The sequence below is a fragment of the Phycodurus eques genome, chromosome 2, assembly GCF_024500275.1.
Source record: "Phycodurus eques isolate BA_2022a chromosome 2, UOR_Pequ_1.1, whole genome shotgun sequence".
Taxonomy (NCBI): domain Eukaryota; kingdom Metazoa; phylum Chordata; class Actinopteri; order Syngnathiformes; family Syngnathidae; genus Phycodurus; species Phycodurus eques.
This window is the reverse complement of record NC_084526.1, coordinates 6,489,199-6,510,173: the sequence shown is the minus strand read 5'-3', so window position 1 is coordinate 6,510,173 and position 20,975 is coordinate 6,489,199. Positions and strand designations below refer to the sequence as shown.

General features: G+C 44.3%; 1 protein-coding gene across 4 annotated transcripts in view; it reads right to left on the bottom strand.

Moving 5' to 3' along the window:
* Positions 1 to 20,975, bottom strand: part of pex16 (peroxisomal biogenesis factor 16) — a 30,636-nt gene that overhangs the window by 6,158 nt on the left and 3,503 nt on the right. For 2 of the 4 annotated variants that reach the window (XM_061665187.1, XM_061665203.1), the window contains exons 3-8: positions 16,980 to 17,056; positions 16,189 to 16,322; positions 15,568 to 15,668; positions 11,923 to 12,003; positions 5,071 to 5,220; positions 1,248 to 1,320 (exon numbers count right to left, since the gene is read on the bottom strand). In XM_061665187.1, coding sequence (XP_061521171.1) covers positions 1,248 to 1,320; positions 5,071 to 5,220; positions 11,923 to 12,003; positions 15,568 to 15,668; positions 16,189 to 16,322; positions 16,980 to 17,056 — 616 coding nt within the window. Of the gene's footprint in view, positions 1 to 1,247; positions 3,150 to 5,070; positions 5,221 to 11,922; positions 12,004 to 15,567; positions 15,669 to 16,188; positions 16,323 to 16,979; positions 17,057 to 20,975 lie in introns of those variants that run through there. The other 2 variants (XR_009767292.1, XR_009767289.1) reach the window with 2 other exon arrangements.

Here is a 20,975-nt window from a genome sequence, read left to right as displayed (position 1 = left end):
TGTGCCACATGAATAGCATCCTCCTCTTTAAGCACTCTCATTCTGGAAAAGAATTGACTAAAATCATTGTCTGTTTCACTTCATTTTTCACTATTACCAACTTCAAAGGCTCATCCCAAATGCACCCTCCAGGAAAAATATTATGTACAGTATTTATCTATTTATTAGCCATTTCTGAATTTGAAGTTAGTTCATTCTGTGTTGTGACATCACTCCGTCACTTAATATATTTAACATTAACATCCGTAAGGTAATTAGATAATTGTAGGCGCATTTCCGAATTAATACAGGATGTACTAGCGGATCAACTCTTGTCGCCGATGTTACACGTGCTTCGCGGTTCCGCTGGGACCACAACCAGGGCCAAGACCCGCAGCACCTCAACGCAAAAATACAAAAGACCAGTGCAACAAATACCATGCTGGCTGAACTGATGAGAATTTTTTTTGCTGAAACGTAAGACTACCAATAGAGGATGTCCGCTCCAGAGGTGGGTAGAGTCGCCAAATATTGTACTCAAGTAAGAGTACTTTTACTAAAAAGTAGTCCTCCCAAAAAATTACTTCAGTAAGAGTAAAAAGTACACAGTGAAATAATTACTCAAGTACTGAGTAAATAGTGAGTAACTTCAGATTTTCTTTAAGCACAGCATGAACATCAATAAAATAAAAATAACAAAATAAAACGTGAATGTGCAAAATGTGATATTGTTGTGTGTGTGCGTACACAACCAAAACCATAAAAAAAAGTCTGCAACTTTCTGCAAGGTGTTTTCTCAAGTTATAAGCGGGCTGAAATATCCACGTTTGGGCAGACAGTGCCAGAAAAAAAGACTAAAATACATGAAAGCTGTTGTTTTTGTGCGTCTAAATGTAAACACGACGAGTAGCGCGCCATTGCCTTCACGGTAACGACGACCTTCCGAACATGGCTGCCATGTAATCACGACGATCAGCCGAGCTGGCTTATCTAGTGTTATTACCTATGCCCGGGAAGCCCAATAGAAGACGTTGTGTGAGGTCATGTGACTTTCTTGTATCATTTGATTGGTGAACAAGACTTAAACGTCACTAGTGCTTAAATTGGATTGGCCCAAACAACGGCCAATGTGGAAGTCGAATTTGTAGTCTCGCGCACAAAATAGTTGATAAATAAGCAATAATATATATATATATATATATATATATAAACTTGAATATATTGTCCAGATAAGAGAACAGCGTAGTGCAAAAGACATATTTACAAACCTGGAAAGTTCTAGACCTGCGGAGACAAGCCATGGCTTCCAGGACAGTTTTCCGCACAGTCCGAGGCTGAATACTGCAGTCAGAAAAGATGCTTTAAGGACAACTGTCTAAAAAGGGCTTCAACAGAGCAATCAAATGTTTTCTAAATGATAACTTGTAGTGTAAAGGATTTTGTCTTATGTGACCATGGCTTGTTTGTAATGTTCTTAAGTTAAGTGCATCAACGTTAACCCAAACTTATCAACAACACATTTATTCAGGATTTTACAGCAACTGTCAAGATCCGAAGACACTGACATCATTCATCCATTCTACATTTAACTGCTCTCAGACAAACCTTTTAATTTAATACAAGTCAGCTTGCAGTTCTTTGCCACCTAGAGGTCAACACAATTAATGCAGGAAACCTCACTTACAGGACAACCAAACTGAAATATTTGCTCGCCACTAAATATTTTCCACAATTTTAGCTTTCAAATTCAATTTATTGTTAAAAATATACACAAATTGCATGGGGCAATCATGTTCAGTATATGTAATAATACGCAGAGAATACTGGCAGACAGCTCTCATCCTCTGTCCTGTAAGTTTGAGCCTCTTGAGTCTGAAAGATGCTACAGAGCTCCACTGGCCTCAGGCACTTTAAAAAAAACATTTTATTCCAAATGCCGCCACGATTCTGTACTCAACAAAAGTGACTCAACCACACTTATGCCCTTAACTGCTCCAGTCCGATGTTTTACTCATTTTACCTTTAGTTTTATTCCTCGTCATGATATCTTACTTCAGTTGTTAATGTGTTTATTTTAAGTTGTATTTCTGTCAATATCTGTATTGTAGCACTCTTTGAGCCAAATACAATTTTCCACCTTGGTCAACAATAAAGAATTATTCGTATCCATTCTATTCTATTCTAATATGATGATATGATTATAACTTTACAGTGCCACCAGAAAGTATTCACACCCTTCACGTTTTCCACATTTTGCTATATTAGACTTAGTCTAAAGCTGATTTGAGTATACTTTTTTTATTTTTTTAAAACATCTACATAAAATATCCCATAATGACAAAGTAAAAACAGATTTTCAAACATTTGTGTAAATTTATATAAAATGTAAACATTGAAACAAGTATTCACACCCTTTGTTAAGACACTCAAACTTAAGCTCAGGTGCATCTGATTTCCACTGATCATCCTTGAGATGCTTCTACAACTTGAATGGAGTCCACCTGTGGTAAATTCAGTTGATTGAACATTATTTGGAATGGCACACACCTATATAAGGTGCCATAGTTGGCAGTGAATATCAGAGCAGAAACCAAGGAATGAAGTCTAAGCAATTGTCTGCAGACATCTGAGACCGGATTGTGTCGAGACACAAATCTAGGGAAGGATACAAAAGAATTTCAGCAGCATTGAAGGTCCCGAAAAGCACTGTGGTCTCGATTACTTGGAAATGGAAGAAGTTTGTAACTACCGGGACCCTTCCCAGATCTGGCCGTCTGACCAAGCTGAGTAACCGGGGAGGAAGGGCCTTGGTCAGAGAGGTGAACAAGAACCCTATGGTCACTAAGGCGGAGCGCCAGTGTTCCCTTGCGGAGATAGGAGAACCATCCACAAGGTCAACCATTGATAACGCACTCCACCAATCAGGCCTTTGTGGTAGAGTGGCCGTATGGAAGCCACTTCTCACTGAAAGGCACATGGCAACCCGCTTGGAGTTTGCCAAAAGGTACCTTCAGGATTCACAGACCTGCAGAAATAAAATTCTCTGGTCTGATGAAACCGAAATAGGATTTTTTGGCCTGAATGGCAAGCGTCATATCTGGAGAAGAAGAGGCACTGGTCATCACCATCGCTAGTGCGAAGCATGGTGGTAGCAGCATCATGCTGTGGGGCTGTTTTTCTGGTGAAGGAAACTGGGCAACTTGTCCGCATAGAGGGTAAGATGACATCTACCAAATATAGAGAAATTCTTCAAGAGAACTTGCTCCAGAGTGCTCTGGAACTCAGACGAGGGCAGGAGTGTCAAACTCATTTTTGTTGTGGGCCACATTGTAGTTATGGCTTCCCTCAGAGGGCCGTTATGACTGTGAACCCATATAAAATATTGTCTCATATAATGACATATACACAACAAATGATAGATAACTAGTTTTAAAAGCAGAAGCCAATAAAAAAGGTTCAACTATTATTACATTTATTTAAAAAAGGTGATGGTAACATAAAATGCTTGCAATATGTCAACATTATACAAGTAAAGACACCAATTTTTGTATTTTCACAAGAAACATGAAGTCGACACATGATTTGCTTTCGCGGACCACATAAAATTATGTTGCGGGCCGGATCTGGCCCCCGGGCCACCAGTTTGACACTAGTGGACTTGGGCATCGATTCACCTTCCAACACGACAATGACCCAAAGCACACAGCCAAGATAACAAAGGAGTGGCTTCAGGAGCAGCCTGTGAATGAGTGACCTAGCCAGAGCCTGGACTTGAATCCAAGCCAACATCTCTGGAAAGACCTAAAAATGGCTGTCCACTGACGCTGTGCCCAACGAACCTGACTGACCTTGAGAGGATCTGCAGAGAAGAATGGGAGAAAATGCCCCAAAACAGGTGTGCCGAGCTCGTAGAGACATACCCAGGAAGACTTGAGGCTATAATTGCTGCAAAAGGTGCTTCAACATAATATTAAGCCAAGGGTGTGAATACCTATGTACTTATTATGTTTAAATATTTCCATTTTCAATAAATTTGCACAACTGTCTGAAAATCATTTACTTTGTCATTATGGGATATTTTATGACGATGTTTTAAAAATATATATATATCAGCTTTATAATAAGTCTGTAACATGGCAAAATGTGTAAAAAGTGAAAGGATGTGAATACATTCCGGTGGCACTGTATATGGGTTTTACAGTTGTAATAGCCCTCGGAGGGAAACCAGCACCATGTGGCGTGTGACCAAAATGAGTTTGACACTCCTGATTTACTCTTCTGTGAACCTAACATGCATGTTTTTGGAATGTGAGCGGAAGCTGAAGTACTGTGAGAAAACCAACGTGAGCAAGCGAAGAATATGCAAACTCTAATGAATAATGTAGTTTCTGTGTTAGAATTGGAGTCAAAGTCTCATTCAACCTCATACAGCACTGATTATCACATGAATAATTGTCACATTTACAGCCAAATGGAAAGAAAAAAATAAGAACATAGCAAAATATTACACAATTGTTTTAAAACCTCACTGTGGTCAACGTGATCATTCACTTATGAATAAAAGTCAAATTGTTGTTGTTTTTTCTGACCACTGAACTACTGATGATGCAATAAAATGTTTGAGTATCAAAATGTTTGTAAAATCAGTCATTTTTGTAGTTTGTTATAGTTTGTTTCCCCTTTTTATCAATGGGATAGTGAATATAATTTTTTTTAATGTAATGTACTCAATTTCTCAAGGGAAAATTAAATCTCACACTGCTGTACTGTTTTTGTTGCATACCACACAGACAACACAATCACACACACACACTCAAGTCAAGAATTAAAGGTGCGCGCAAACAGTGCTACACTTCTTGAGCTGGAGGTTTGGGGACGGTGCCTTGCTCAAGGGCACTTTCACAGTAGCCAGGAACCAGACTACCATCCCTCCAAATTTTGCATTTTGTCTGCAGCAGCAGCACTCAAACCATTACTCTCCGGTTACCAAAGATCAAGTCCTTACAGATGAGCTGTATTTTACTAGTGTTTTCTATCCCAAAATAACTGATCAAAAACAAATTACAGAAGTGGGACAATATGGAAGGATACAATGTACAAGAGGTCGACTGATGTACACAGTCTCAGCGATGGTCTCCTGTAGCCTCAAGGGTGTCGGTTTTGTGTGGACCTTCTCTTCCTTCAAGTTTCGACTACTCTTCTTACTGGCTGCTCCCCACTGCAGAGGCTGCACAAAGGGAGCTGTGACATCATGGAGAAGTGACAAATTTGAAAATTAGCTAGTGACAGATTTTAACTGACAAGAGCTGTTCCTAACAGTTTTGACTGTCGTGTAACTATTTAACAGAGATATTAGACACAGCTTGTATGTATGATGCAGTACAGTTTCACACAACTGTAAAGAACAACCATTCAATTCTATGAGAAAGTTACCCCTTGCTATATCGCGGTTCACTTATTGCGCATTCAGTGCATCGCAGATTTTTTTCAGTGTAATCCAGTTACTCACATGCACATCTCTGATACAGTTAGCTTTATTGGCTATATGATTAAACCTCTTAGCCAATGTGGCTAAGCAGTATAAAAATCTCCTTGCCACACTTGTGTGTAGTTAGCCAAAAGATTACATGCGTTTATGTGGCCAAACCTTTAGGCACACTGAGCCAAGTCCTCGTCACTGGGAGGGAAGCAGAAAAGCCTTAACAATGCGGGCCAAATTAAAAATACGTAGTCATCAATCAGGAGTAGGGCTGAACGATATTAATTTTTTTAAACAAATATTGCGATTACAATTTAGCATGCGATTTTTCGGGAAGAGGTTTATCTTCAGTATTATACACTAAACACAAGAGATAAATTGCTCTATAGTATGACCAACACAACATTGGAACATCGCCACCAAATAACTCTTTCCTGCAGGGCAGGCCTAAATGAATGAATTGAGATAAAGAACAAATCTTAATGTTACTATTGAATTTTAAAAAGAAAAACCTTCCATCACAATTAAATATTGACATTGATTTAACTTTATGCCTTGTAAAAATGTAACAGTGTATAATGATGCTATTGTCTGTAGCAGTAACACTGGTGTCAGTGTCAGCAGAGTACATAGAATAAGTGGAGTGACACTTTTCATCACAAAGATGTGCATATAAAAGCGGTTCAAATGGTAAACTATATTAAATGGGGTTAGTGGGTCCCCCGTTGCTTGTCTGCAACTGGTTCAAATGCTGCGGCTCATCTTTGAACAGGCACAATAAAGTATGAGAAGTAGATTTCACAGTAGAATATTGACTTATTGATTTAACTTTATGCCTTGTAAAAATGTGTAGTGACTCTGACCCAGTTGTCAATAGCAACTACCCACATCCCCTCCCTCCCAACTGATAACTCTGCATTCCTCTTTGCAGCCCTACTGTGCAAGAGGGCCACCAAAGGATGCGTAATTTATCTCACCCGGATTTTAAAACGAATTAATAACTCCCTGACGAATCTGGATTCCATTCATCAAAGACTCCTTTCCTTCATTTAAAGTGAAAGTTGGACCCTCTCAACCACTGGGAACATTGCTGGAATGCAGACGACACCTGCTGGCGTTTGAGAGTTAATGCGATGTGTGGACTCTCATTCGAAGTTCCTTTAACTGAAGATAAATGTCTGTTTTTATATTTCACGAACTCTGCAGAAATCTTCCAAATGTATGCCTTGGCGTCTGCGTCATTGTGTCAGCTTTACAGGTCCAGCTGCGAGACTTTGAGAACTGTTCGTCTTGATTTGAAGCGAAACAGTACAAAATGTTGTAGTGAACAATAAGCAGTTGATCTGCCAAGACTAAAGTTTAAAGTGAGTAAGAGTACAAAGTTGGGAGTATTTTATATTAATATATGATTTTTACACCATTTTTATGCCTAGATTGTAGACCAAAATTGGTGGGGCAGGGTCTTCTCCAGTTTCCCCCCCATCTCTTAGACACACCTCCTGGGTATTTAACCTTTGACTTCTGCCGCTTCTTTCACTCTTGTGTCTTGCTTCTTGGCTCATCTCTCCAGCTATGGGGTGGCTTTGGCCAACCCCTTCCCCTTTCCTTTTCCTTTGTCCTTTTTGTGCCACCACGTAAGCGAGTGACCGCTGGGCCAAGACGGCGGCATTGCCCGAGGGAAGAAGCCAGCCATGTGGCTTCGATCTATTTTCCCAGCTGTGATCTGTTGGTGGAGCCTCAGTAAGCAACGACCGGCATTCTGTACCAATCACGCACAGAGTTGAAAGCAAGAACGGGGCCCACCCCAAATTCAATCAGCAGGAAGGTTATGCGCGCACCCTGATGGGTGATGGGTTTTCTTCTTCTTCAACCAAATCTGCTTCGTTTTCCTCCTGAGATTCACGGAGAAAGACCATCCCCAAAGACCAGCTGATCTACGGTCGTGAGTACCACAACAATGGTTGTCAGGATGTCCAAAATTAGTGCCTTATAAGTGTATCGTATATGGGTTGGAAAAAAAAAAAAAAAAACTAATTAATTTAGGAGAGAAGAATGAGCTGGAAGCGACGCCTGCGTCACTTCCGGTTTATCGTACATTTAAATTACAGCGTTATAAATCAAGATATTTTACATAGTTTGATCAAATTTAGGAGAAGCGACGAGAAACCTTTTTTATCAGTCTCGTAATCTGAAGGTGGCTACACTTAAGAAACCCTTGATGAGTTCTAGACGTTCCAGTTTTATTTTTTTCTAACCCAAACACACGCAACAATGCAGGTAGTGAATTTCATGGAAAATTTGTTTTTCTGTGTTCTTTCCCCAGGTTAGACCATTAAAACAAACAGTACAGACGAACATTGGCCAAGGAAACTGACTTGTGATGGGAGATTAGCAGAATGAGCGTGTAGTGAATGCATATAGCTGGGGATTCCTGTTCTCGTTAATTTAAACCCAAATATGCACTAATCTGTACTCTGAGTATACCGCAATGTTGGATTTACGTGTCTTGAACACGTTTGAGGCAGGCGGGTCAAGCTCCCGAGTGTTCGGCAGGCCCAGTCCGCACCGGGAACAGGTGGATTTGACGGAAAGGAGGAAGAAAAAAAAAAGGAGACCCAAAAAGTTCCCAGGCAAGACGTCTCTCGGGTGTCTCTGTTCGCAATACGTTCGGAGCGGGCGCGTTGTGTCCGCTTCTGTCCCCTCGGGGTGAGCTCAGGCCCACAAACAGGGTAGTTCAGAGCGCTTGAAGGATGTTCTGCAGCCGGGGACGGTCCGATGTGTCCTCCTCACCTCGTGGTGAGGTGAGCGTCCTGCCTGGGCCCGTCGTCGACGAGTTGGTCGGGTGAGACAAAAAGCTGACTGCAGACCACAGCTCCGGCCCTTTTTATGGGCGGAGCAAGACAAAAAGGGGGTGATTTACCCCTCCTCCCTTCCTACCACCTTCTTTACCAAAAAGGGGGGTTGGACCGCCTTTGAGTGTTATTTTTCCATTTTATGATTATTTTGTTGTTTAAAACCAGTGGAATAAAATATTAATTATTGGATTTAAGATAACGAGACCATTTCCTCACCTTGCATTGTTCCACACTCATCCTCTTTAATACCTGTGACGAATGTTTCAAATATGTGTTTGTTGAGAACACTACTATTTTCCATGTGGCATTTGTGGTGTGGAGTGAAACATTTCATCTGCTTCAGTTAACAACAGATTTTACATTAGACATTCAAGTTTGCAGCAATACAGTCACTAGTGGCGTTCATGAAAGTTCTAAAAATATTAACTCCCAGCCAAGTCCGGTACAGGTTATGTTTTCTGAACCCATGTCTGTAGTGTCGTTCCGTCGCCCGTGGGTGTCGCTGTTGCCTGTTCAAACTCCCAAGTGGCAGTATTCAACAGGGTGGAGGCACCTTTAGTGGTGTAATCCTCCAGGCTGGCTAGAAGTTAATTAACTTAGCGTCCTATGGCGAACTCAGCATCCTTGGGTCTCTGCTTTGAAGATCCGGGTCCCCGTAATTCACTTAGCGTCGGCATGGCAAAGCAAATGTCTGTGTCTTGCTTTTGATGATTATGGCTGGTGATTCACTTAGCGCCTTTATGTGAAGTTATGTCTCGCCACTCCGTAGTTGTCTACCTCGGCGGGGAGCGGTAGTAGTACATCGCTGGGGTGCTGGGTGGCATCTTTTCATGGCGTGTCGGCTACATTAGTCTGGAGTATATACTATCTTCACACACATCCCAATTTTGCTCTCTCTTGCTATGACTCACTCATTTCACACTCACATTTTCATTTTTAGCCCAGCAACACACGATGTCGTATTTCCCTTTTCATACGCCTAGTTTTCTTTCTTTACCTATGTTTGTCTGTCCTTTGTTTTGTAGTTAAACCCCTCTGTGTGTTTCCCTAAAGATCCCTCGTAGATTTCATTAAATATTCTAAAAAAATTCCACTCCTTGTTGTTTTTTGTGTTTTGAGTTGAATAAGGCCACCTCTGTAATCGAGAATTTCCTAGTTCAGAAATGGAGCAATTTTCAAATTATGAGATTGATCAGAGGTTTTTCGTCACTTTTCCTAAATATTACACATCTAAAAAAGAGATGTGGTGCCCTTTACAAGACAGATAGTTTGATTGTGACGTTAAAACGTAAATCAAACTAACCCGGAAGCAGGCTTTCACCTTTGACAAATTTATTTCTTAAATAAATTACGTTTCATCCAAAACCAATATACACGACAAATGTAATACTGTATAATGATGCTCTTGTCAGTAGCAGTAACACTGCTGTCAGTGTCAGCCAAGTACAGAGATAAAGTGGAGAGTGACACGAGTGACACTTTTTATCACCAAGATGTGAGTATAAAAGCGGTTGAAATGGTAAGCTATATTTCATGTTGATAAATGTTCTTATCACTTACATCCATCCATCCATCCATTCTCCATACCGCTTATCCTCACTAGGGTCGCGGGCGTGCTGGAGGCTATCCCAGCTATCTTCGGGCGAGAGGCGGGGTACACCCTGAACTGGTGGCCAGCCAATCGCAGGGCACATAGAAACAAACAATCATTCGATTTCACATTCACACCTACGGGGAAATTTTAGAGTCTTCAATCAACCTACAATGCATGTTTTTGGGATGTGGGAGGAAACCGGAGTACCTGGAGAATACCCACACAGGCACGGGGAGAACATGCAAACTCCACACAGGTGGGGCCGAGATTTTAACCCCGGTCCCAGAACTAAATTTAAAAATAAAATATGCTTCAATTAGATGCCAAGTGGCATCGGGTCTTGTCTACATTTGCAATTTACTGCACGGTGAGCTGAAATATCCATGTTTGAGCAGACAGTGCCAGACAAATACTACAATACATGAAAGCTGTTGTTTTTGTAGCACGCCATTGCCTTCATGGTAACGACCACCTTCCCAAAATGTTGGCCATTTAGGCAAGACTATCAATTATCTAGTAATAGCTATGCCCGGGAAGCCCAATAGAAGACATTGTGTGAGGTCATGTTCCTTTTTTTTCTCGTTTGATTGGTGAACTAGACTTAAACGTCACTCGCGCTTAAATTAGATTGCCGCAAACAGTGGCCAATGTGGAAGTGGAAGTTGTAGTCTCACGCACGAAATGGTTGATAAGTAATAATGGATAAATAAAAGTAGGGAGCGACATTTAAATCATTGTAATGGAGTAAAAGTACAGTTACCGCTAGCTGCCAGGCGTTCAAGGAGTAAGAAACAGCCTATGACGACACCGACCCCCCCCAAGGAAAAACTCATCGGAGCTATACAATTCACGTAAATGGCCTATTTTGAGTTCAAAACGGCGGATTTCATCGAAAGGCGACTGATTTGCATGTATGTTAGAGCCAGCAGCGGCTGCACGGCGGATTGAAGCGTTTTACAAAGCAGGGGGGAAACTAAACCATTAACACCGTTCACACACAGCAGAATGAGCGCACTTACATGAACTTTTATGAGGGAGGGCTTTTGAGTTTGGCATATAGGCAATTTTGATTCGCTTGCAGCGGGAACCCTGGATTTTAATGTGATAGCAATTATTTTAACAGAAAAAGAAACCTGACTGAGTAATCTCAACTCATCTGCTAAGTCACAAAATTTTTGAGCATACAAAGAATATGACCTGAAAGTCACCGTTCAAAATACAGAGTTTTATGAAATAAATTTACAACTACCAACCTTAGCCTGACGAATAGCTAATGTGCACACTTATAACATTATCAACAGGAACAAATGCAAGTAAAGAGCAACGTTTACCTTGATTTTCTACAACTACAGTACTGTAGTCAAAAACCATCACAATGAATTTTGGGTTCCAATAATGCTTTTACATGACTACATTGCCAGGACCGGACTGTTGCTCTGACACAATGTGAGCAACGGTGCCAGTGCTTGATGCAGGAAATCGCCTGTTCACACACTGTACACATTGGGCTACCCCAAAGGCAAGTGCTTGTGTAGTGTGTGTGGACGGTGACCACAAGTGAACAAGTAAAATACTTGCACTTCAATAAAGTATCACATATTGGCATTGGATTGCATATATGAAACTTATAGATTAATATAATAATGTAATACATAATTGGTTGTTACTTCGCAAATTTCACTTATTGCAGGGTTTTCTGGAACATAAACTTCCCCCCCACCCCCACCCCTTTTACTGTACTAAGAGTTATTACCTCTCTAAAATATTTGATAAAGCTCATGTAATGGATATCATTATAATGTGCAAATGGTGTGACTGTTTAGTGTATGTATGTGTATTAGTCTCTAAGAAGCGTTATGCCTATTACCAGTGCCTCCACTCTTTAGCCAGAAATCAGGAGGGTACTACTGCATTGTCAAAAAATTATCACATTGATGGAAAAGTCTCCATATCTAAACTATTATATCAAATGGAATCTTTACCTAACATGCATTTGTAGTTTCAACAATACTTACCACGGCCTAGTGATCTGATGACACGTCCTGACCTCTGGCCCACAAAGCAGGTTTCTTGTTGCTGCTCCACATTACCATCATCTGTGCACAACAGAATATGAACACAAGAAACTGTTTTTGACGACAAACATTTAACTCCGGAGAACTGTCAAGAACTGTACTGTGCCATTCGCTCTGTGTCCAGGATAATTAATCTTTGTTGGGTCAGCTCTTTTTGGTTTGTAAAGCAGTGTGGTGAAAAAGTGTTTGCCCCTTTCTCAAATTCTTCTTTATTTTTTTGTATAGTTTCCTCACTGTAAAGTGGAAGTAAAGCCTAGATGTAAAAACTTTGTTATATTGTAAATGTCCTTATCTTCTTTATCTGATGCAGTATACTTAAATCAACTTAAAAGCGGTGCGGAAAATGAATGAATGAATAAATACTTTTAAAACAACGCCTTGGGGGCCGCCGTAATTCCGTGTGCAAAAGTCGCAAGAATGTTATGTGAATCTCTCCTTCCTTCCGGCGAAAGGGAGGTGACATCACAGTTAATGTAGCTACAAGCTAGCGTGTTCCCTTACATTTGAGGAAGCCTAATTTATTAAAAATGGATTGGTAGGAATTGCAAATGTGTCAGGCTGTCAGCATCAAAAGTAAGTGTGCAGATTCATTTTCACCTATTAAATGGCCCCAGAAAAGCAGTCCGCTGGCTGCGCGATTCTACCGGTCACTCAGGCAGCCAGTGGCCTAAGTGCTAACGCCGGTGAGCTAGCGCCGTATTCTACCATTCAATCAATGACAGCGTAATAAATGAGTGTTTTTTTTTTTCTGTGTGTATTAAATTAGCAACTGAACATGATTTTGAGATGCTGTTGTGTTGATGTTGGTTGCAATAGTATATCATGGTAATATAACCTCAGCGCACCCGACTGTCAAACTCCTGAAGTTTGCAGATGACACCACTGTCATCGGCCTCATCAAGGATGGTGACGAGTCTGCATATCGACAGGAAGTGGAGCGGCTGGAGCTGTGGTGCGGCCGACACAACCTGGAGCTGAACACGCTCAAGACTGTAGAGATGATCGTGGACTTCATGGGGCATCCTTTGCCACAGCTCCCCCTCACGTTGTCCAGCTGCCTTGTGTCAACCGTCGAGACCTTCAAGTTCCTGGGAATTACAGTCTCTCACGACCGGACGTGGGCCACCAACATCAACTCCGTCCTCAAAAAGGCCCAGCAGAGGATGTACTTCCTGCGGCTTCTGAGAAAGCACGGCCTGCCACAGGAGCTGCTGAGGCAGTTCTACACAGCGGTCATCGAATCAGTCCTGTGTTCTTCCCTCATAGTCTGGTTTGGTGCTGCTACAAAAAAGGACAAACTCCGACTGCAACGGACAATCAAGACTGCTGAAAGGATTGTTGGTACCCCCCTACCCACCCTTGAGGACTTGCACGCTGCCAGAACTAAGACAAGAGCGTGCAAAATCCTCTCGGACCCTTCGCATCCTGGTCACCGGCTCTTCCAGCTCCTTCCCTCAGGTAGGCGCTACCGATCAATGCAAACTAGAACTAACAGACATTCCAACAGCTTCCAACAAATTCCTTGTGTTTTTTGGACATACTTGGCAAATAAAGATTATTCTGATTCTGATAAATAGTGGTCAGGAGAGCATCCAGTTGAGGAGTCAAGGTCGGCAAGCCAACTTCATACCTGAAGCCAACTTAAAGCTGTGGAGGCCAACTTAATAAAAGCCTAACAAAGCATTGATGGTGAATGTATTATTGGTGGGGCTTTTTTATTATACTTTTTTTAAGTAGGCCCACGTGGTGCATTTGTGGAGGCCGAGGAGTTACTGTGGTGCTGGATATGAACAATCATTGTGGCGGCTGGCATGACTTCGACTTTTTGACTGGAGGGTTTGAGAGAGCACTTGTGACCTTAATTTCAGTCGACAGCAGAGGGCGATATTGCCCAACATGGCCTCCCCTTGAAAGTGGTGAAATTGTTTTAATTCATCTGTTTGATTCTTATTCCATCCATCCATCCATTTTCTGAGCCACTTCTCCTCACTAGGGTCACGGGCGTGCTGGAGCCTATCCCACCTTTCATCAGGCAGGAGGCGGGGTACACCCTGAACTGGTTGCCAGCTATTCGCAGAGCACATACAACTAACCATTCGCACTCATATTCACACCTACGGGCAATTTAGAGTCGTCAATTAACCTACCATGCATGTTTTGGGGATGTGGGAGGAAACCGGAGTGCTCGGAGAAAACCCACGCAGGCACGGGGAAAACATGCAAACTCCACACAGGCGGGGCCAGGGATTGAACCCCAGTCCTCAGAACTGTGAGGCAGACGCTCTAACCAGTCGTTCACCGTGCCGCTGATTCTTATTCTACAAAGTAACAGTCCTCTTACCACCTCTGGTTGCTACAGTGCGATGAGGAAAGGTAAAAAAAAATAAAAATTTAACATTACACACATCACGTCTGAAAATTATATTTTTGTGCACGACTGTCTATAAATAAAAGAACAACAAAATGTTGCTATCCAATTAATTTAGCTATCGATGATCCATATTTTTGTCTACAGGATGCATGATTTATAAACGTGTAGTATCGTAGGATAAACTTTTGCTGCATTTTTGCTTTTTTGTGCATGTTGCATGATAAAAATGGTAAAAGGGAGTAAGGGATATTAGCTTCGAAGTTAGTAAGTTCCTCCCTCTTCCGTGACTTTCTGGAGGCTCAGGGGAGGACGCCCTGCTGCTCCTAGATAAGGATGAATCCGGATCAGGCTCCAAGTCCAAGTCTGAGCGTCCGCTGGCAGTCCATGTTTCGGGGGAAGTGGACCGTGATACGGTTGAGATCTCACCGCGGGCTTTCGAACGCTCGACGCGACCGGCTAACTTGTTGATCACCGTCTCTCTCTGTCAACCATGCTCCTACAACTCTCCAGCACACCCACATGGCCCCTCAACAGATATCGTCTTCCTCTGACCATACTGACAAAGCTCTGATCAAAGCCACTGCTGCCATCTACTGACGATTTATCATACTAAAATCATTTTTCAAGCTTTTAATACATATTGTGGAGCTGCGTCAAACCCTCAATTACAATTAAAAAAAAAAAAAACACGGAAAATCTATTAATACGTCTTTGGCACTGAATAGATGGATTTGTAAAAACGTGTTAATACGTCTTTGGCACGAAATGAGTTAAGTGACTTCTTCATTGAACAGATCTGGAGGTAATCAAGTTTTCTATGTGGTTGGTGAAAATGAACTAAATTTTCCCAAAAATGTGATTAGCCACAGTTAATTCATGACTTAACAAGGGGGGAAACTATTTTTTCTACACAGGGCCAGGTAGCTTAGAATATATTTTTTACCTTTAATAAATAAAATCACCATTTAAAAAGGTTTTATGTTTACTTGGGGTATTGTTGTCTCATTACTTACATTTGTTTGATGATCTTAAGAGTGGGAGAAATATGCAAACAAATAAGAATTTGAGAAGGGAGGAAATACTTTTTCACAACAAAGTAAGTGCAAGGTTTTGTTTGTGAACAATGGATGTGACAATATTTTAGAAGTTATAAACCGTTGTCGAATTGTCAAGCACAAACCAGAGGCACGAGACAAACAGAATAAATCACTGACCTTCGCCACCTATTTCTGCACCTCTGTCAAGTGGAAGGATGGGGGGTGAAGTCTGGATTCCTGATTTGTACCACAAAAGAAGCACAAGCCGCAAAACAGCCCTTTGTGATTAATGGGAGAGAAAAACTGAGTCAGGTGAGGAGGAACAGTGCCATGTGATCCCACTGCACTGCATGGCAAGCACAACATGTTAATTAATACACATATAAAATAGTACTTAAACATGATACTGTAGTTGGAACTCGCCCTGCAAGGCATTCAGCGATTTTCTACACAACTGTAAATTTACTCTCTCCTCAAAATAGCTCATCACACAGCCGATAATGTCTAAATCGGTTGCACCAAAGTGAGTGAAGTGAAAATGTTCACATTGGACCAATCTGGCAATTTTTCTCCAAGTTTTATTTGACTGGATAGAGTTGCAAGGTGTGAATGGAAAAACTTAAAGTCTTAAATCATATCCTCATTGGGTTTTTCCCCCCCAAATCTAATGTGGAGATCTGGAAACATTTTAAAAACTCATTGTCATTGACTAAATAATGTACTTCTGAATGTAACTGTATGTACAGTATGTCACTGTTGACACAACTCAAAATTCAAATCCTATTAAAAGTCACATACTTCAGAATTTGAATGAGTCCGATGACCAGCCAGCAGCCAACTTCACCGCACACCTTTTGGGTGCCCATCTCCAGGAACACCTCCACATATTCCAACACTGAGAGCCAGGTGAGGATTCTCTGCTGTGAGATGGACTGGACAACAGAGCCGAGGAAAAACACTTGAGCATTCAGCAGACAACACAAACTGAATCATTTTCTACATCTGCGCATATCCAAGCTGGTACCACTTGACTTTCATTCGTTAATTTTCCATACCACATATCCTCACTAGGGTCGCGGGCGTGCTGGAGCCTATCCCAGCTGACTCTGGGCGAGAGGCGGGGTACACCCTGAACTGGTCGCCAGCCAATCGCAGGGCAAATATAAACAAACAACCATTTGCACTCACATTCACACCTATGGACAATTTAGCATCCTCAATAAAATTACCATGAATGTTTTTGGGATGTGGGAGGAAACCGGAGTACCCGGAGAAAACCCACAAAGGCACGTGGAGTACATGCAAACTCCACACAGGCAAGGCCGGATTTGAACCGAGGTCTTCAGAACTGTGAGGCAGATGTGCTAACCAGTCGTTCACCGTGCCGCCCCACTTGACTTGAGTGAGGATAATAATGAGTACAATGGATCTGTCATGAGACAGTCTCCAGTTGAAGCTCTTTAAAGCATTGCTTGAATGGAACGACTATCGCTTCAAACAAAATTCTTTTTTTTCAGTAGATCATCATCTGAGGCACTTGAACAATAATTAAAAAAAAAAAAAAAAAAACATCTTTTAACAGTGCTCACCACAGTCAGGGCACACTTCAGCCCTTTGCGCAGAATGCTGTCATTGAATAGCACCAGGAGATTAGAAGCAGAGTAGACTGAAAAACACGCACAGTCATACAGTAAATCCCAAAGAACATATATGTCAAACTCAGGCCCAGGGTCCAAATTTGGCCCACGATGTAATTATATTGGCCCGCAAGACCATATTAAATGTGTATTAGAGCTGGCCCGCCAGTATAGAGCAGATGCACCACTAATATTACAAATCCCAGAATGCTTTGCTAGTGTGTTGACCCATCAGTCTAGACCGGCGAGAGCCCCTTCCATTTCTGTTGCAGTCGTTAGCAACTATGCTACCAGTCTGTCTCTATCCATCCATCCATTTTCTTTACCGCTTATCCTGTACCCCGCCGGGTGGCGGGGTACACCCTGAACCGGTCGGCTACCAGTCTCCTCGAGCAAATTTACACTTCCCTTTCCCAAAAATAGCCAAACGAAAGATGGAGTCAGTCAGTCAAGCGGAGCGCTCATTAAAGTCACACAAAAACATTTACAGAATTTGGAACTCGGTGCACACACAAGGCGCGCCGCATTGTAAGGTGCCCCATCAATTTTGGAGAAAATTTAAGACTTTTAAGTGCGCCTTATGGTCGTGAAAATACGGTAATTGTACAACAAGTAGTTCTTCAAGGGAACATGAACTTACCTTTTATTGTATCTCTACTGAACAGTTAACAGGAAGGATCATTTTTGTATTTCTGTTCAAATGCACCCCTCCTTGAGCCGTTACCTTATCGTGGTGGAGGGGTTTGTGTGTCCCAATGATCCTAGGAGCTAAGTTGTCTGGGGCTTTATGTCCCTGGCAGGGTCACCCGTGGCAAACAGGTCCTTGGTGAGGGACCGGACAAAGCACGGCTCCAAAAACCCCTATGATGAGTACAATTAATGGATTCAGGTTTCCCTTGCCTGGACGCGGTCACCGGGGCCCCCCTCTGGAGCCAGCCCTTGAGGTGGGGCTCGAAGGCGAGCGCCTAGTGGCCGGGCCTGCACCCATGGGGCCCGGCCGGGCACAGCCCGAAAGGGTAACGTGGGTCCCCCTTCCCATGGGCTCACCACCTGTGGGAGGGGCTATAGGGGTCGGGTGCAGTGCAAGCTGGGCGGTGGCCGAAGGCGGGGACCTTTGCGATCCGATCCCCGGCTACAGAAGCTGGCTCTAGGGACGTGGAATGTCACCTCTCTGGCAGGGAAGGAGCCCGAGCTGGTGTGTGAGCTCGAGAAATTCCGACTAGATATAGTCGGACTCGCCTCAATGCACAGCTTGGGCTCTGGTACCAGTCCTCTCGAGAGGGGTTGGACTCTCTTCCACTCTGGAGTTGCCCACGGTGAGAGGCGGCGAGCAGGTGTGGGTATACTTATTGCTCCCCGGCTCGGCGCCTGTACGTTGGGGTTCACCCCGGTGGACGAGAGGGTAGCCTCCCTCTGCCTTCGGGTGGGGGGACGGGTCCTGACTGTTGTTTGTGCCTATGCACCAAACAGCAGTTCAGAGTACCCACCCTTTTTGGAGTCCTTGGAGGGGGTGCTGGAGAGCGCTCCCGCTGGGGACGCCATCGTTCTGCTGGGGTACTTCATTGTTCACGTGGGCAATGACAGTGAGACCTGGAAGGGCGTGATTGGGAGGAACGGCCCCCCCGATCAGAACCTGAGCGGTTCTGATCGGACTATTGGACTTCTGTGCTCATCACGGATTGTCCATAACGAACACAATGTTCAAGCATAAGGGTGTCCACACGTGCACTTGGCACCAGGACACCCTAGGTCGCAGTTCGATGATCGAATTTGTGGTCGTGTCATCTGACTTGCGGCCGCATGTCTTGGACACTCGGGTAAAGAGAGGGGCGGAGATGTCAACTGATCACCACCCGGTGCTGAGTTGGCTCCGATGGTGGGGGAAGATGCCAGTCCGACGTGGCAGGCCCAAACGTATTGTGAGGGTCTGCTGGGAACGTCTGGCGGAATTTCAACTCTGGCGGAGTTTCAACTCCCATCTCCGACAGAACTTTGCTCATGTTCCGAGGGAGGCGGGGGACATCGAGTCCGAGTGGACCATGTTCCGCGCCTCCATTGCTGAGGCGGCCGACTGGAGCTGTGGCCGTAAGGTGGTTGGTGCCTGTCGTGGCGGCAATTCCCGAACCCGTTGGTGGACACCAACAGTGAGGGATGCCGTCAAGCTGAAGGAGTCCTATCGGGCCTTTTTGGCCTGTGGGACTCCTGAGGCAGCTGATGGGTACCGGCTGGCCAAGCGGAATGCAGCTTTGGTGGTCACTGAAGCAAAAACTCGGGCATGGGAGGAGTTCGGTGAGGCCATGGAGAAAGACTTCCGGATGGCTTCGAGGAAATTCTGGTCCACCATCCGGCGTCTCAGGAGGGGGAAGCAGTGCACCGCCAACACTGTGTATAATGGGGATGGGGCTCTGCTGACCTCGACTCCGGATGTTGTGAGCCGGTGGGGAGAATACTTCAAAGACCTCCTCAATTCCACCGACACGCCTTCCCATGAGGGAGCAGAGTCTGGGTTCTCTGAGGCGGGCTCTCCTATCTCTGGGGTTGAGGTCACCGAGGTGGATAAAAAGCTCCTCGTTGGAAAAGGCCCCGGGGGTGGATGAGATTCGCCCAGAGTTCCTCAAGGCTCTGGATGTTGTTGGACTGTCCTGGTTGACACGCCTCTCCAACATCGCGTGGACATCGGGGACAGTGCCTCTGGATTGGCAGACTGGGGTGGTGGTCCCCCTTCTTATATAAAAAAACAAAAACAAAAAACAAATTCATACTCCTCAGCCTCCCTGGTAAGGTCTATTCAGGGGTGCTGGAGAGGAGGGTCCGTCGGGAAGTCGAATCTCAGATTCAGGAGGAGCAGTGTGGTTTTCGTCCTGGCCGTGGAACAGTGGACCAGCTCTCCACCCTTGGCAGGTCCTCGAGGGTGCATGGGAGTTCGCCCAACCAGTCTACATGTGTTTTGTGGACTTGGAGAAGGCGTTCGACCGTGTCCCTCGGGGGGTCCTGTGGGGGGTGCTTCGGGAGTATGGGGTACCGAACCCCCTGATACGGGCTGTTCGGTCCCTGTATGATCGGAGTCAGAGTTTGGTCCGCATATCCGGCAGTAAGTCGGACTCGTTTCCGGTGAGCGTTGGACTCCGCCAAGGCTGCCCTTTGTCACCGATTCTGTTCATAACTTTTATGGACAGAATTTCTAGGCGCAGCCGAGGCGTAGAGGGGGTCCGGTTTGGTGGCCTCAGTATTGCATCTCTGCTTTTTGCAGATGATGTGGTTCTGTTGGCTTCATCAAGCCGTGACCTCCAACTCTCACTGGAGCAGTTCGCAGCCGAGTGTGAAGCGGCTGGGATGAGAATCAGCACCTCCAAATCTGAGACCATGGTCCCAGTCGGAAAAGGGTGGCGTGCCCTCTTCAGGTCGGGGATGAGATCCTGCCCCAAGTGGAGGAGTTCAAGTATCTTGGGGTCTTGTTCACGAGTGAGGGAAGAATGGAACGGGAAAGCGACAGGCGGATCGGTGCAGCGTCTGCAGTGATGCGGACTTTGTATCGATCCGTTGTGGTGAAGAAGGAGCTAAGCCGAAAGGCGAAGCTCTCGATTTACCGGTCTATCTACGTTCCTACCCTCACCTATGGTCACGAGCTGTGGGTCGTGACCGAAAGAACAAGATCCAGGATACAAGCGGCCGAAATGAGTTTCCTCCGCAGGGTGTCTGGGCTCTCCCTTAGAGATAGGGTGAGAAGCTCGGTCATCTGAGAGGATCTCAGAGTAGAGCCGCTTCTCCTTCACATCGAGAGGAGCCAGATGAGGTGGCTGGGGCATCTGATTCGGATGCCTCCCGGACGCCTCTCTGGTGAGGTGTTCCAGGCACGTCCCACCGGGAGGAGACCACGGGGACGACCCAGGACACGCTGGAGAGACTACATCCTTCGGCTGGCCTGGGAACGCCTCGGGATCCCCCCGG